We start from the raw sequence: 14018 nt of genomic DNA, 5'->3' as shown, positions 1-14018 counted from the left end.
TATAGTAAGTTATATATATATCACCTGAACAAGTATTTAATAAGGATTTCAAGTATCCAAACCAGAAGTTTCTATGTTAGTCACAAGCATAGTTATGAACATTTTATTAAAGAAGCATAAGATGAAATTTTTAACAGAAACTTTCTTTAAGTGGTCATAACTTAAAGGGAGACCAATGTAATGAGCCAAATTTTGGTGTGAGAAAGTTTCTTGATAGGGTCCATGTTTGTGCCAGAAAATCAAAAGGGGTCTGGATTTTTTGTTCATTTGGCATGTAGTGACCCCTTAATAATACTGCAGGATAGTCTACTTTAACCTTCCTAACCCAAGGATAAGCGGTACACAATATGTACTGTTAGGGACCTGTGAGAAGGCTTAAAGCCTGTGAATACAGGGTGTAACTAAAATGTGAAGAATGCAGAAGAAAATGCAGACCAGTGGTCATAGCATAATGAATGAAGGAACAAACACTAGCTAGTACAGGACATGATTGGCAGTAGTAATCAGTTACTGTCCTTTTAATAAACTAGCTATAGAGATCATGGAGGTTTGGGCTTTGTTACACAAAAATATCACCCAAAATACAGCCTTACTTTCCCTCCACAGTATTAGTTAGACATAACCAAGCCCATGTAAGTCTTCAGAGTGACCCTAAGCCCTTCCAACAAGTTTCTATGAACTTTTTTCTGAATTTTCTGTCAACTATCTGACTGCCTGATGCCTCCAGTAAAGTATGAATAAGGCTGCAACCTTGATTTTATCACTGAGATGTTGCTTCGGCCCAACCCATACCTTTTTACTAACGACATGTAGGTATCATGCATGGACTTACCTCTATTTTCCTTTGTGTTCCATTTCTTTCTTCACTACTGCATAGGTGTTGAACCTGATGGTGTCAGTGCCAGGTGGCTGTCACGGCAGACATCTATAATTTCTGTAGTGACTGGGTTGATTGCAGAGATGCTTGTCTTACTGTTCTTCATTTGTGATGCTGTACAACAAAGCTGGAAGCAAAGTGGAATAGCCTTGCACATTGCTTTCAAATGATTACTAGTTGAATACTGCAGCTTTGTCTTAATCAGCTAATACTTGATCACTTTTGCATTTTCAAAAATCAAGTGTTTTCTTGGTTCCTATAAAATACACAGGGGCGGATCTAGGATTTATAAAAGGGGGGGGGGGGGGGCTCACTCAAGGTACTAATCTCTTGGGTAGAGGTAGCGAAGCACACTTCCCAGCATGCGAAGCATGCTGGAACTAGGAAGGTCTGGGGGCATGCCCCCCCAGGAAAATTTTGAAAAATAGATGCTAAAACACTGCAATTTGGAGACATTTCCACTTAAAATTCATAATATTTTCTGCCTGTAGATATTTTATATACTGCCTTTAGATTATAGGTATGGCTCTCTGAAGCATTTTGCTAATGGAAAAGTTTGGGTAGGTACAGACAACCAAGTACATGATGCACCCCTCTCACAACTGCACAACACTGAATAAGTGCATGTTAGAATAATAATGTTGAAAGTGGAAAATTTTGAAATTTGAACAATACAAGATTGAATCTGAGAGCATTTTCAATGGAAATTGTGAACCTGAATTAAGTATTGTCATACATATTAACTACACAAGTAGATGAATGAAGCCCTTTAAACAGACCAATTCACTTCATTGCATGTATAGGTGCAGGCAGATTTGGAAAAATTCCATAACAACCAACTACATGTTTCCAGTGAATATTCTATTAGAGTAGTTAGCTGACTGCTCTATTAGAGTATCTCGATCTTGTAAACCTCCAATGCTGATCCGGGTCCTTGTTGCATAAATCCACTGATAATACCTTGGAAATACCTTTATAAGGTGGTTTTATGAGTATTTGTATTATTAGTGATCATATAATTATGCTAAGACAAAATTTCATTATAATACTCAGCATATTGATCAAGTAAAGCCTAAATATGAAGGGTGGGGGGGGGCTTCAGCCCCCAAAGCCCCCCCCCCCCCCCCTGGATCCGCCCCTGATACACTACACACCAGCACTGGCTGTATATACTTGGCTGCATGACACCATCATGTGCCTTGATATGTGACTGCAGCATTTGAAAAATGTGTGAAAACATGTTTGAACACTGCACTTACAGAAAATCTTCATTCTGTTATGACCAATATATGGTTGAAAATTGCCAACAAGGTGCATAGTTGTATTAAGCACTTACAAATAAGTCTGAAGGGAGGACACTGAAAAGTCTTAATAGTTATAAAACCAACCTCATAGTTTAAAACCATACATGCCGGTTGCATATGAAAAATCTTAAAAATGAAAGTATAATTTATATGCATTGTTATAGTTTAGAGTATCCTGTGAAAAGCTATTGTAGTTCTTGTAAAAATTATCTTTCAGATTTAGAATTTTTCTGTGTGTTCTTTGCTGGTATAAAGTATCTAATCCAAAACAGCCAAGCTGTAAAAAAAGTGTGCGGCCCTCAGAAAGGCTATGGTGAAAAAAGATGTGAAATCCAAGGTGGCGGCCAAGAAATGGCTGTGATGGTAGGTTAATGGTAAAAATTTTAATAATGACAATTCAGGTAAATTTTGTGAAGCGGCACAAAAATTCACCTGAATTGTCATTATTAAAATTTTTACCATTAACCTACCATCACAGCCATTTCTTGGCCGCCACCTTGGATTTCACATCTTTTTTCACCATAGCCTTTCTGAGGGCCGCACACTTTTTTTACAGCTTGGCTGTTTTGGATTAGATTTCATTTCTTTTTGTATTTGTATACCCCAAAGCCAGCCTATGGCCAGCTTTGGGACTTTTTAAACCGATGTTTTTTTTTCTTTACTACAGGACGAAGAATAGATGAAGTAGATGTACGTACTTTAAATATTTTATCAGTAGATGTACAATTATATATATAATACATATGTGACCGGATTTGCGAAAAGGGGCCTTCCACACATCCAATTTGCCAACTTTGACAATTGATAACTTCAGATTGGAAAGAGCTATTGCCTTGAAAATTGGGCAGTGATGATTTCTTTGCAGCTGAACTCTCTACATGATGGTTTCTTTGTAGCTGAACTCTCTACAAGGTAGCTGATCTCTTTACAAGGAGATTTGTTTGTAGCTGAACTCTCTACAAGGTAACTTCTTCTAGCTGATCTCTCTACAAGGTGATTTGTTCATAGCTGAATTCTGTACAGGTGATTTGTTTGCAGCTGAGCTCTTTACAAAATGGTTTCTTTGTAGCTGAACTCTCTACAAAGTAACTTCTTCTAACTGATCTTTCTACAGGGTGATTTGTTTGTAGCTGAACTATCTACAAGGTAATTTCTTCTAGCTGATCTCTCTACAGGGTGATTTGTTTGTAGCTGAATTCTGTACAGGTGATTTGTTTGCAGCTGAGCTCTTTACAGAATGGTTTCTTTGTAGCTGAACTCTATACAAGGTAACTTTTCTAGCTGATGTCTCTACAAGGTGGCTAGTTTGTAGCTGAACTCTCTACATGGTGGTTTCTTTGTAACTGAACTTTCTACAAGGTGACTTCTTCTAGCTGATCTTTCAATAGGGTGATTTGTTTGTAGCTTCACTCTCTACAAGGTAACTTCTTCTAGCTGATCTCTCTACAGGGAGATTTGTTTGTAGCTGAACTCTCTACAGGTGATTTGTTTGTAGCTGAATTCTGTACAGGTGATTTGTTTGCAGCTGAGCTCTTTACAGAATGGTTTCTTTGTAGCTGAACTCTCTAAAAGGTAACTTCTTCTAACTGATCTTTCTACAGGGTGATTTGTTTGTAGCTGAACTATCTACAAGGTAACATCTTCTAGCTGATCACTGTACAGGGTGATTTGTTTGAAGCTGAATTCTGTACAGGTGATTTGTTTGCAGCTGAGCTCTTTACAGAATGGTTTCTTTGTAGCTGAACTTTCTACAAGGTAATTTCTTCTAGCTGATCTCTCTACAGGGAGATTTGTTTGTAGCTGAACTCTCTACAAGGTAACTTTTCTAGCTGATGTCTCTACAAGGTGGCTAGTTTGTAGCTGAACTCTCTACATGGTGGTTTCTTTGTAACTGAACTTTCTACAAGGTGACTTCTTCTATCTGATCTTTCAATAGGATGATTTGTTTGTAGCTTCACTCTCTACAAGGTAACTTTTTCTAGCTGATCTCTCTACAGGGAGATTTGTTTGAAGCTGAACTTTCTAAATGATGGTTTCTTTGTAGCTGAACTCTCTACAAGGTAATGTCTTCTAGCTGATCTCTCTACAGGGAGATTTGTTTGTAGCCGAACTATCTACAAGGTAACTTCTTCTAGCTGATCTCTCTACAGGGAGATTTGTTTGTAGCTGAACTCTCTACAGGTGATTTGTTTGAAGCTGAACTTTCTAAATGATGGTTTCTTTGTAGCTGAACTCTCTACAAGGTAATTTCTTCTAGCTGATCTCTCTACAGGGAGATTTGTTTGTAGTTGAACTATCTACAAGGCAACTTCTTCTAGCTGATCTCTCTACAGGATGATTTGTTCGTAGCTGAATTCTGTATAGGTGATTTGTTTGCAGCTGAGCTCTTTACAGAATGGTTTCTTTGTAGCTGAACTCTCTAAAAGGTAACTTCTTATAACTGATCTTTCTACAGGGCAATTTGTTTCTGGCAGAATTTTCTACAGGGTGATTTCTTTGCAGCTGAACTTTCTACATGGTGGTTTCTTTGTAGCTGAACTCTCTACAAGGTAATTTCTTCTAGCTGATCTCTCTACAGGGAGATCTGTTTGTAGCTGAACTATCTACAAGGTAACTTCTTCTAACTGATCTTTCTACAGGGCAATTTGCTTGTGGCAGAATTTTATACAGGGTGATTTCTTTGCAGCTGAACTCTCTACATGGTGGTTTCTTTGTAGCTGAACTCTCTACAAAGTAATTTCTTCTAGCTAATCTCTCTACAGGGTGATTTGTTTGTAGCTGAATTCTGTACAGGTGATTTGTTTGCAGCTGAGCTCTTTACAGAATGGTTTCTTTGTAGCTGAACTCTCTACAAGGTAACTTCTTCTAACTGATCTTTCTACAGGGCACTTTGTTCGTGGCAGAATTTTATACATGGTGATTTCTTTGCAGCTGAACTCTCTACATGGTGGTTTCTTTATAGCTGAACTCTCTACAAGGTAACTTCTTCTAGCTGATCTCTCTACAGGGTGATTTGTTTGTAGCTGAACGATCTACAAGGTAACTTCTTCTAGCTGATCTCTCTACAGGGTGATTTGTTTGTAGCTGAATTCTGTACATGTGATTTGTTTGCAGCTGAGCTCTTTACAAAATGGTTTCTTTGTAGCTGAACTCTCTACAAGGTAACTTCTTCTAGCTGATGTCTCTACAAGGTGACTAGTTTGTAGCTGAACTCTCTACATGGTGGTTTCTTCGTAACTGAACTTTCTACAAGGTGACTTCTTCTAGCTGATCTTTCTACAGGGTGATTTGTTTGTAGCTGAACTCTCTACAAGGTAACTTCTTCTAGCTGATCTCTCTACAGGGAGATTTGTTTGTAGCTAAACTCTCTACAGGTGATTTGTTTGAAGCTGAACTCTCTAAATGATGGTTTCTTTGTAGCTGAACTCTCTACAAGTAAACTTCTTCTAGCTGATCTCTCTACAGGGTGATTTGCTTGTAGCTGAACTATCTACAAGATAACTTCGTCTAGCTGATCTCTCTACATGGTGATTTGTTTGTAGCTGAATTCTGTATAGGTGATTTGTTTGCAGCTGAGCTCTTTAAATAATGGTTTCTTTGTAGCTGAACTCTCTCAAGGTAACTTCTTCTAGCTGATGTCTTAACAGGGTCACTAGTTTGTAGCTGAATTCTCTACATGGTGGTTTCTTTGTAACTGAACTCTCTACAAGGTAACTTTTTCTAGCTCATCTTTCTACAGGGTGATTTATTTGTAGCTGAATTCTGTACAGGTGATTTGTTTGCAGCTGAGCTCTTTAAAGAATGGTTTCTTTGTAGCTGAACTCTCTACAAGGTAACTTCTTCTAGCTGATCTCTCTATACAGGGAGATTTTTTTGTAGCTGAACTCTCTACATGATGGTTTCTTTGTAGCTGAACTCTCTACAAGGTAACTTCTTCTAGCTAATCTCTCTACAGGGAGATTTGTTTGTAGCTGAACTCTCTACATGATGGTTTCTTTGTAGCTGAACTCTCTGCAAGGTAACTTCTTCTATTGATCTCTCCACAGGGCGATTTGTTTGTAGCTGAACTCTCTACATGGTGGTTTCTTTGTAGCTGAATTCTACAAGGTGATCCCTTTCCATAGTTGCATGAACTCCCTACAAGGTAACTTCTTCTAGCTGATCTCTCTACAGGGTGACTTGTGTGTAGCTGATCTCTATACAGGTTTCTTGTTTCTAGCTGATCTCTTGAATTCTTTTCAGGGTGACTGCTCTATTAGGATGACTGCTCTATTAGAGTATCTCGATCTCGCACTTGCTGCACCAAGTTGGATTTCGTGTTATAACTCCGTGGCTTTAAGTCTGATTCTTCTACACCATTGATGAGCCTTTCTAAGATGATTATTCCATCTGTACAACGATTTTCAAAGCATTACCCCAAGCGGTTTATCTGGTAGGCGTGGCAAGTAGTCGTTTTTTTATTAGCTAATCTCGATTGCGTAATTGTTACACACTGTTGGTTTTTTCGTTGTATCTTCCTGTTTTTTAGCTCGATTTCTTTCAAACCACAAAAGGTTTGAGGTTCAATAGTTAACCTATTCACCCACCGATTTTCAGCTTCTTCCCATACGCGGTTTACCCTGTAGGCGTGACAACATATTGGTGTTATTTTTTGTGAATAATCGCTCATAACTCTTTGCCTGTTTTTCGTATTCCAGCCAAAGTTGGTACCGAGATGCGCCTTTATATCCCCCTTCTGCGTGCCAAATTTCAAGGAAATCGGATATGGCGTTCGCGTTTTATAGCAGTTTTTGTAAGTGTGCGACAAGAAAAAGAAAAATAAGAAGAAAAAAAACGAAGAAACTGAGCCAATTTTTGAAGTCGCATATCTCGGGAACGCGCGAAGCGATTTCGCTCAAATTTGGAATGTGGAGTGCTGCAGTTGGAGGGAATGTCCACAGCAAAAATCGTCTTGTTTCATCAAGGAAGCACAGAGCTACGGAGGTGCGAAAATTGCGTTTTCTTTCTTCCTGTCAATATACTCACGGGTGTTACGCGCCGGCTTCTTGGGCCGCACGACACACTACCGTGTGTCTTGATAGTAGTGCCTGATTTTCATATGCCCATGCATGCATGAAACTGAATAAATAGACTAGTTAATAAGTGTGAAATTAAAAACATAATATATTATTATGCAATCATATACATAAATGTGTGGATAGTATAATTGGTCTAATATAATTTTGATGAAATAAAATAAACGTTTCGTGTTATTGTTTGAATACATTAAAGGTTGTGATAATTTGCACAACTAAATTTACATGATTTGTTCGTATCTACAAAACTTTAATTAGTGGAGCACAGATATTGCTGATTATTTACAGCATGTGGGTTAAAATTTTCATGTATTACAACAACAAATGTATGGAAGCTAAAACCATGCAGTGGGTACAGATATTATGGATGCAGTATTTTTGAAGTGTCCACAACAGCTTTAATATACATCACATCATCTTTGACATAACTTGGGTTATCAAGGATTGACAGCTTGGCAAATTCTGGGCAACCACTGGCAACATTCATATCTGATTTTGGCTTCTGGAAACTGCTTGATTGTATGTTGGGTTTGAATGTCTGCACCAAATGCTTCTTTTGATCCTGATCAACAAGAATCAAGCTCACTTTGTGCTCAAATGGCCACTGGAGTAATGGATCATACTCACCCCTCATTAAAACAAAGAAAATTGAAAGATGTGTTCCTTCTCCAGTGCCATCACCATTAAGATAAGCTCTGATGCACATCTTGTAGCCATTTATTCCTGTGTAGAATGGTGGTGAGTAGATGCTGGTGATTCGACCAATTTTAGCATCACGAATTCTCCTCCTCATTTCTGGTATACGCCAGAGAAAAGCTCCATTGTGTGTACTCGCAAGAGATGCTTGTAATTGTAACTCTAGTTCTGAATGGTGGACATTGAGGATGTTTAGAGTACGTTCAACTTCCAATGTCTTCTCTTCAACTTGTTTGATATAATCCAGTGGATAAGAGCTGTTGTCGTTGTATGGGATCAATTCATTTCCCTTTGATGCATGTGATGAATAATTTTGTTTAATTTTCTCCATTTCACCATTGAACACTTCAATTTGAGCACAGCTTTGAGTCACGGAGTTCTTGATAGAGATAGTCTCGCTAAACAACTTGCCATAATTTTGTTCCAAATTAGAAAGCCTGTCATCAGTAACACGTACAATGTTACCAACTTGAGACTTGGCCACTTCTTCTGATTTGTGTTCCTGCTCTTCCACCTTCATGGTTAGCACCTTTATCATCTTTTTGTTATCAGTGTTTTCTTTTTGTAAGGTTTGGTTCTTCCTCTCCAGATCATCACACTTAGTCTCTAGTAGTTCAATTCTACTGGTGACCAGTTGGTACTCATTGGTCATCTTCTCTACTGACTGACTCATCTTGGAGAACTGGACCAGTAATGGTTGTAGGTGACTGCTTAACTTGTTGGTGTTCTGCAGGTGCTCAAAGTACTCTTTGCTGTTAGCCTAATGCAAATATAAAATTATCCATTTATGAGAAGGCATAAAACAATGTAACCAGATTTTATCACTGTCAACAGTATTACTCAGGATTGTTGATTACATGTTTGCTGGGTGTTACATTTCTCTCTGAAATTATTATCACTATGTAATTGACATGTCTACAAATTGACAACCTCACGTAAAAAAAGTATAATTATCTGTTCTCTAACTACAGATCTAGTTATATATACTACAAAGCTACTTTGCTACGCATGTAAACAGCAACATATACAGTAGTAAAAGTAAAGGCCATAGTTGATCACTATATGGTAGCTATAGTTTGCGTTTATGGACTCATTGTAATGAGATGATTGATCTTTCAAATCACACACACACACACACACACACACACGCACGCACGCACGCACGCACGCACACACAAACACACACGCACACCTCAAATAGTGCTTCATCACTACAAGGGCACTTGATCCAGGTACATTCATTCATCTGATGTTCATTAAGCTAAACAGTAACAAAATAATAATATTATTAACATAGCAACACTTAGAAATAATATTACCTTAATTGCTAGCATCTCCTTTTTGCATTGATTACACTTTCTCAGAGCATTAGGACAATTGTCTCCATGTTCCTACAGAAATACATGCAAAGACTTTCATGATCAGTGACTGTCACAATGAAAAATCTACCCTCCCATAGCTTTCCAGGCTGATATTTAGCTAATCACTTTCAGCTAATCAAATCACTTTCTAGGCTGATTTTTAGCTAATCTACTTAATTCCAAAGCAGCTAGGGTTAGCATGATGCCACTGATTGATTTTGGAAAACCCTACCTTTCGGGCACATGCAGCATGAGATGGCTGCTGCAGCATGAGATGGCTGCTGCAGCATGAGATGGCTGCTGCAGCATGAGATGGCTACAGTATGTAACCAATAATTTTCACACTGAACGTTGCCATGTCTGCTTTCTAGAGATGGACTTCTGTAGGTATGTTAAGGCCCATACATCACTCTAGAGGTCCTGGGAAGACACTGGAGTGACTTCAGACAATGTTATTGGCTTGAGGTGGCTGGCAGAGTTACACAGAATTGTATAAGCATGAAATGTGCCGCTGTAAGAGAGAGCTCCCAGGGGCATGCAGTTTGGCCTAAAAGGTAGTTCAGGTCACATATGCTCTATTTAACATAACCACCACTATAGTCACAATCACAATATTACCAAACCTTAATTTGGATAAATGAACTCATTCATATAGTACATTAGTAGCCACCAGTATGGCACAAATTCATAGTACAAATTGTATAAGCATGCAGTACACTCCCACTAAACAGCTAACAAAACATAATTTCTAACAAAGAAGCTTATATGATGTAATAAGAGTGAATAGAAATTCACACAATGAAGGTTTAGACCAGCGTTGTAAGTGGGCTGGGTCATCCGAATTATCTGGATAATTTGGGTCACATTTTGTCCGGGTCAAGTGGGTCTTATCCACTTCACTGAATATCTGGGTCTGACCCGATGAGATCATGTGTGACTATAAGTTAACAAGCTCAATTGTATTGATGGAAATGCAGTTGTAAACACTCAAGAAACTTACATGGAGACACCCACCATTCATAAATATGCTTTGTTGTCTGTGCGGAGTATGTAGAGCCACGCCCACTTATCGGAATTGTACCAGCTGTGCTCTGTGTGTATGCATGCATCACCAGATCCATGTTGCTACTTGAAATGTAGGTAACTAACTTCTGGAAATTCTGTAGCTGTATGTAAACTTACGTGGAACCACCCCCACTTGATAATACGTACATGGAGCCACACCCACTTGATAATACGTAGCTACTCACTTCTTGCAGACAAATTTTTGATAGTGTAAAAAAATGTAGGGCTGACTAGTGGAACTTGTGGACTTTTAATCTAGCTCTTGGGGCACGCCTCTATTTTAATCAAACCGGGTCACATGCGGGTCAGATCCGGGTCCCATCAGGATTACTATTTGGGTCAGTGGGTCAAACGGATCAACAGTACTGACCCATTACAATGCTGGTTTAGACCTTTAGAGACATTCTATACATTATGTCATACCTCTAAATCCTTAAAGCGTAGTGTTGTTCTGCAATCCTTACACTCCACTAGTCGTTGTAAACATGTATTCTTCAAGTGATCTTCTAGTTTAGACAGTAATACTCTATCACCACATCCAGTGTTCCTACACTCCACTGTGATGTACTGACAACTTGTCAAGTGTTGGTCCTGTAATAGTACAGTGAGTGAACATGTTCATAGTAAGCAAACCAACTCACAATGAGATCTTTAAACAATCCCTTCCATTCACATCCCATCTCATAGTTGTGACACTTCACTAGTAATCTATTGATTTCTCTCTTGATGGCATGATCAGGCCATGACTAATGAAACAATGAGTTAACTGATGCACATGCATGATATGAATTTCAGGGGGTCAACCAAACCTAAATTCGTATCTCAAATTAGTACAAATATTTACTGGCCACGTCAAGCAAAAATAGCTATGATGTAAATTGTAGCCCGATTAATGGTATCATTGGCCTCATGACATTGATGAGTTCCTAGGCCTGCTGAAGATAAAGCCAGGAAGATTTCATGCTAGCAACATGGCACAACAAGACTATATCCTTGGTAATAAAATCTTAAAGCTCATGAAAGAAAAAAGAAGCAGACAATAGCTTCAGACTATAGCTTATCCCCTGATTATATTTGATAGATGCACTTACTTTGTTGTGTGTCTCCACTCCAGTAGAATAATCTCTGCTGTCATAGAGATACAAAGTACAGTACAATAATTTACACTCTCTAAGTAAATTACACCTGACCATAGTTTACATTACAATGAATACATGTGACGTCAGTTGATGTCAGTTAATCACTTTATGTTAAAAATTATCACTTAGGTAGCTACACTTCCAAGTACGATTGTTTAAAGCTTCCAGGTAGCATTCATATACGTAGTTAGCTAAGTTAAGTAGTTCAATTGTTGTTATCCATCAATGATATATGCCCAACGGCACGGGCATTGGGCCCTACAGTCGGAGGCCATATTTTGCAAGCTAACATGATCCTGAGTGCATGTCCACACACGGTTAGCAATGCGGGTGGCTATGCTGGCAGGGGAGCTATGGCTCTCAAGAGCTGGCGCTCTTGAAATAAGAGTATTGTACTCTTAAATCTAAATGATTTTATGTTTCCCAGGGGCAGGCACGCTTTTCTTGATTTGAGGATTGGCATGCTAATGATCAGAAGATATTATACTTTTTGGTATGAGATAATAACTTACAGTACTTGCATCTGTCCTTACTTAAACTCTGTTACTAAAATGTATAAGAAACCTATATCAAGCCGCGTTAGGTTTCATTGTGGGTTTTGGTTATATTAAAGTTTTGCAGTAATGATTCAGTGACATTCGCATTGCATTAAGTGCTGGTCACTATAAAGTGTTAATAATAATAATAATAAATAAAAGTATACTGAGCACGTCACAAACTTAATCATTGACATTCTTAAAAGTTGGCGCCCTGTGTGGGTGGTTTGTATCCCATAGGTAGACCCATTGTTGTGTGGGCAGTGCAATGCCATCCAAAAAGACAAGCTAGCCATGTGCTTTTGTCTCCCAATAGATATTAGACCCTGGCTCATTGGGAGAGATGCCCCAGATAATATACTCAGTGCTACTGTGACATAGCAAGGTCTCTTTCAAAGAGTGGAGAACAGGGATGCATATAGAATTGTCTCACAGACTTTTGTGGCATAAGTCATTGTACTATCATTTAGATGAGTTGTTCTAATTTTTAGAATGTATGTTGACATAAGATAACTAGTAGCTTTTCCACAAGCAAGTCTAACTTCTAATGTTAAGTTTATTTTTATTATGTTAATCATATTTTAAAGCTTAAATTAAGTGCTTAAACTTATAGTAAATATAGCATACTAAATTTTAGAAAGCCCATAATCTTGTTTTAGCCTGATACCACTTAAAATTATGTTTGCACTCAAGAGCATATATATTCACTAGTAATAAGCATGTTATCTCTCATTATGAGAAAGCATGCACTCTCCTTACAGACAGTGACGTATGGTGGATACATGGAAGCATGGGAGTGCAAAAAGGCTGCGTGGATTTGGAAAACCGTGTCGGGTTAACTGAATGAGTGCCGACTTGCCAGGTGGCTACATGCATTTGCTACCGATTTTAGGTGCCAGTCCTTTGCTGCTATACTGACATGTCAAGGGTATCACTCTTTTCACCCTATTTCATATCCCTATAAAACTTAAGAGTTCTTAGACAAAAAAGGGTAACAAAAAGGCAAAAAAAAGTGCAATACTGATGGGGAGATCGAACCTGAGATCCCAGTGTGATGGCCCAGTGTGCTAGCGATTGTGCTATCGCTGCTAGCTCCGTTGCTTCTCTCCTTTTCTATCTTATCTGTATATAGTAAGAAAAACCTAACCCGGCCTAAAGGTGAAGAAGAAACCAAAGCTGAACACTAACTCTAACCCTAACACTACTACTGTACTAGACATGTCCTCGACTATTCGCGGCAACTGCTAGACGCGTCCCCTAAAGTCGACTACTCGCAGCAACTACTAGACGCGTGCCCTAGAGAGAGAGAGCAACAACGGCTACAGGAAGTCTGGATGCCTAGTTTGAGCTTAATATTACGTAAGAGTTATGAAAGGTGGTGAAAAGAGTAAAAACCGACATGTCGAAGGCCGGGGTGAGTGATTGCAGTTCTCCCACGTGTTCATGCAGCATTCATTGTAAATGATGGTTCACACTTCTTACCTTGCTGCATCTTTAAAGCACTCCTGACAGTATCGTTGTCCAGTCTCACTAGTTTGTATGGGATCCTTCAACACCAGTCGACAATATGTACACTTCAGTCCCTCGTGGACTTCTCCACATTGCAAGTAGAGTTTGTGTCCAGGCATAGTAATAAGTATTTATCTTGCACTAAATTAAATATTTATCTTGCACTTCAAGGTTAATTTGAAATTTTGAATTCGCACTCTCCAAAATCGTGTTATTTATAGTAAAATCATAGGAATTTTCTAGCTTCCCCCGGCGGATTTTAAATTCTAGACTTGCTCAACCGCAAAATTACGTAACATCGGAAGCTGTATATCGTGTGACCCACGTGTGGTCAATTGGACATAACAATGCATCACAACTGAGTGAACATAGGAGGTGAGACACTACGAGATGGGAGCTTTTGCTGTGTTGCTGGAGGTCAACTTATAATTATAATGAGTGAGTACCATTGTCTTT

General features: G+C 38.7%; 1 protein-coding gene across 2 annotated transcripts; it reads right to left on the bottom strand.

Moving 5' to 3' along the window:
* Positions 1-7300: 7300 nt before the first annotated feature.
* Positions 7301-13738, bottom strand: LOC136251140 (TNF receptor-associated factor 2-like). Of its 2 annotated transcripts, none has more exons than XM_066043522.1 (7): positions 13536-13738; positions 11470-11506; positions 11020-11124; positions 10802-10969; positions 9272-9343; positions 9145-9213; positions 7301-8712 (listed from the first exon to the last, which is right to left on the bottom strand). In XM_066043522.1, the coding sequence occupies exons 1-7, from the start codon at positions 13679-13681 to the stop codon at positions 7618-7620; spliced, it is 1692 nt and encodes a 563-aa protein (XP_065899594.1). In that variant the 5' UTR covers positions 13682-13738; the 3' UTR covers positions 7301-7617. The 2 variants fall into 2 exon arrangements, with proteins under 2 accessions (XP_065899594.1, XP_065899595.1); XM_066043523.1 differs by having other exon boundaries at positions 11470-11503.
* Positions 13739-14018: the final 280 nt, after the last annotated feature.

The sequence above is a fragment of the Dysidea avara genome, chromosome 3, assembly GCF_963678975.1.
Source record: "Dysidea avara chromosome 3, odDysAvar1.4, whole genome shotgun sequence".
In the NCBI taxonomy this organism is placed as follows: domain Eukaryota; kingdom Metazoa; phylum Porifera; class Demospongiae; order Dictyoceratida; family Dysideidae; genus Dysidea; species Dysidea avara.
Note: the sequence above shows the minus strand (reverse complement) of the source record. Positions and strands in the feature narration are given on the sequence as shown.

Bases quoted from the DNA above. Each gene is read 5' to 3' on its own strand.
- LOC136251140 (XM_066043522.1), bottom strand. From the start codon at position 13,681: ATGCCTGGACACAAACTCTACTTGCAATGTGGAGAAGTCCACGAGGGA. The intron at 10,970-11,019 runs GTGAGTTGGTTT...GTACTATTACAG, and splicing joins GATTGTTTAAAGATCTCATT to GACCAACACTTGACAAGTTG. The intron at 9,214-9,271 runs GTAATATTATTT...GTTACTGTTTAG, and splicing joins AGGAGATGCTAGCAATTAAG to CTTAATGAACATCAGATGAA.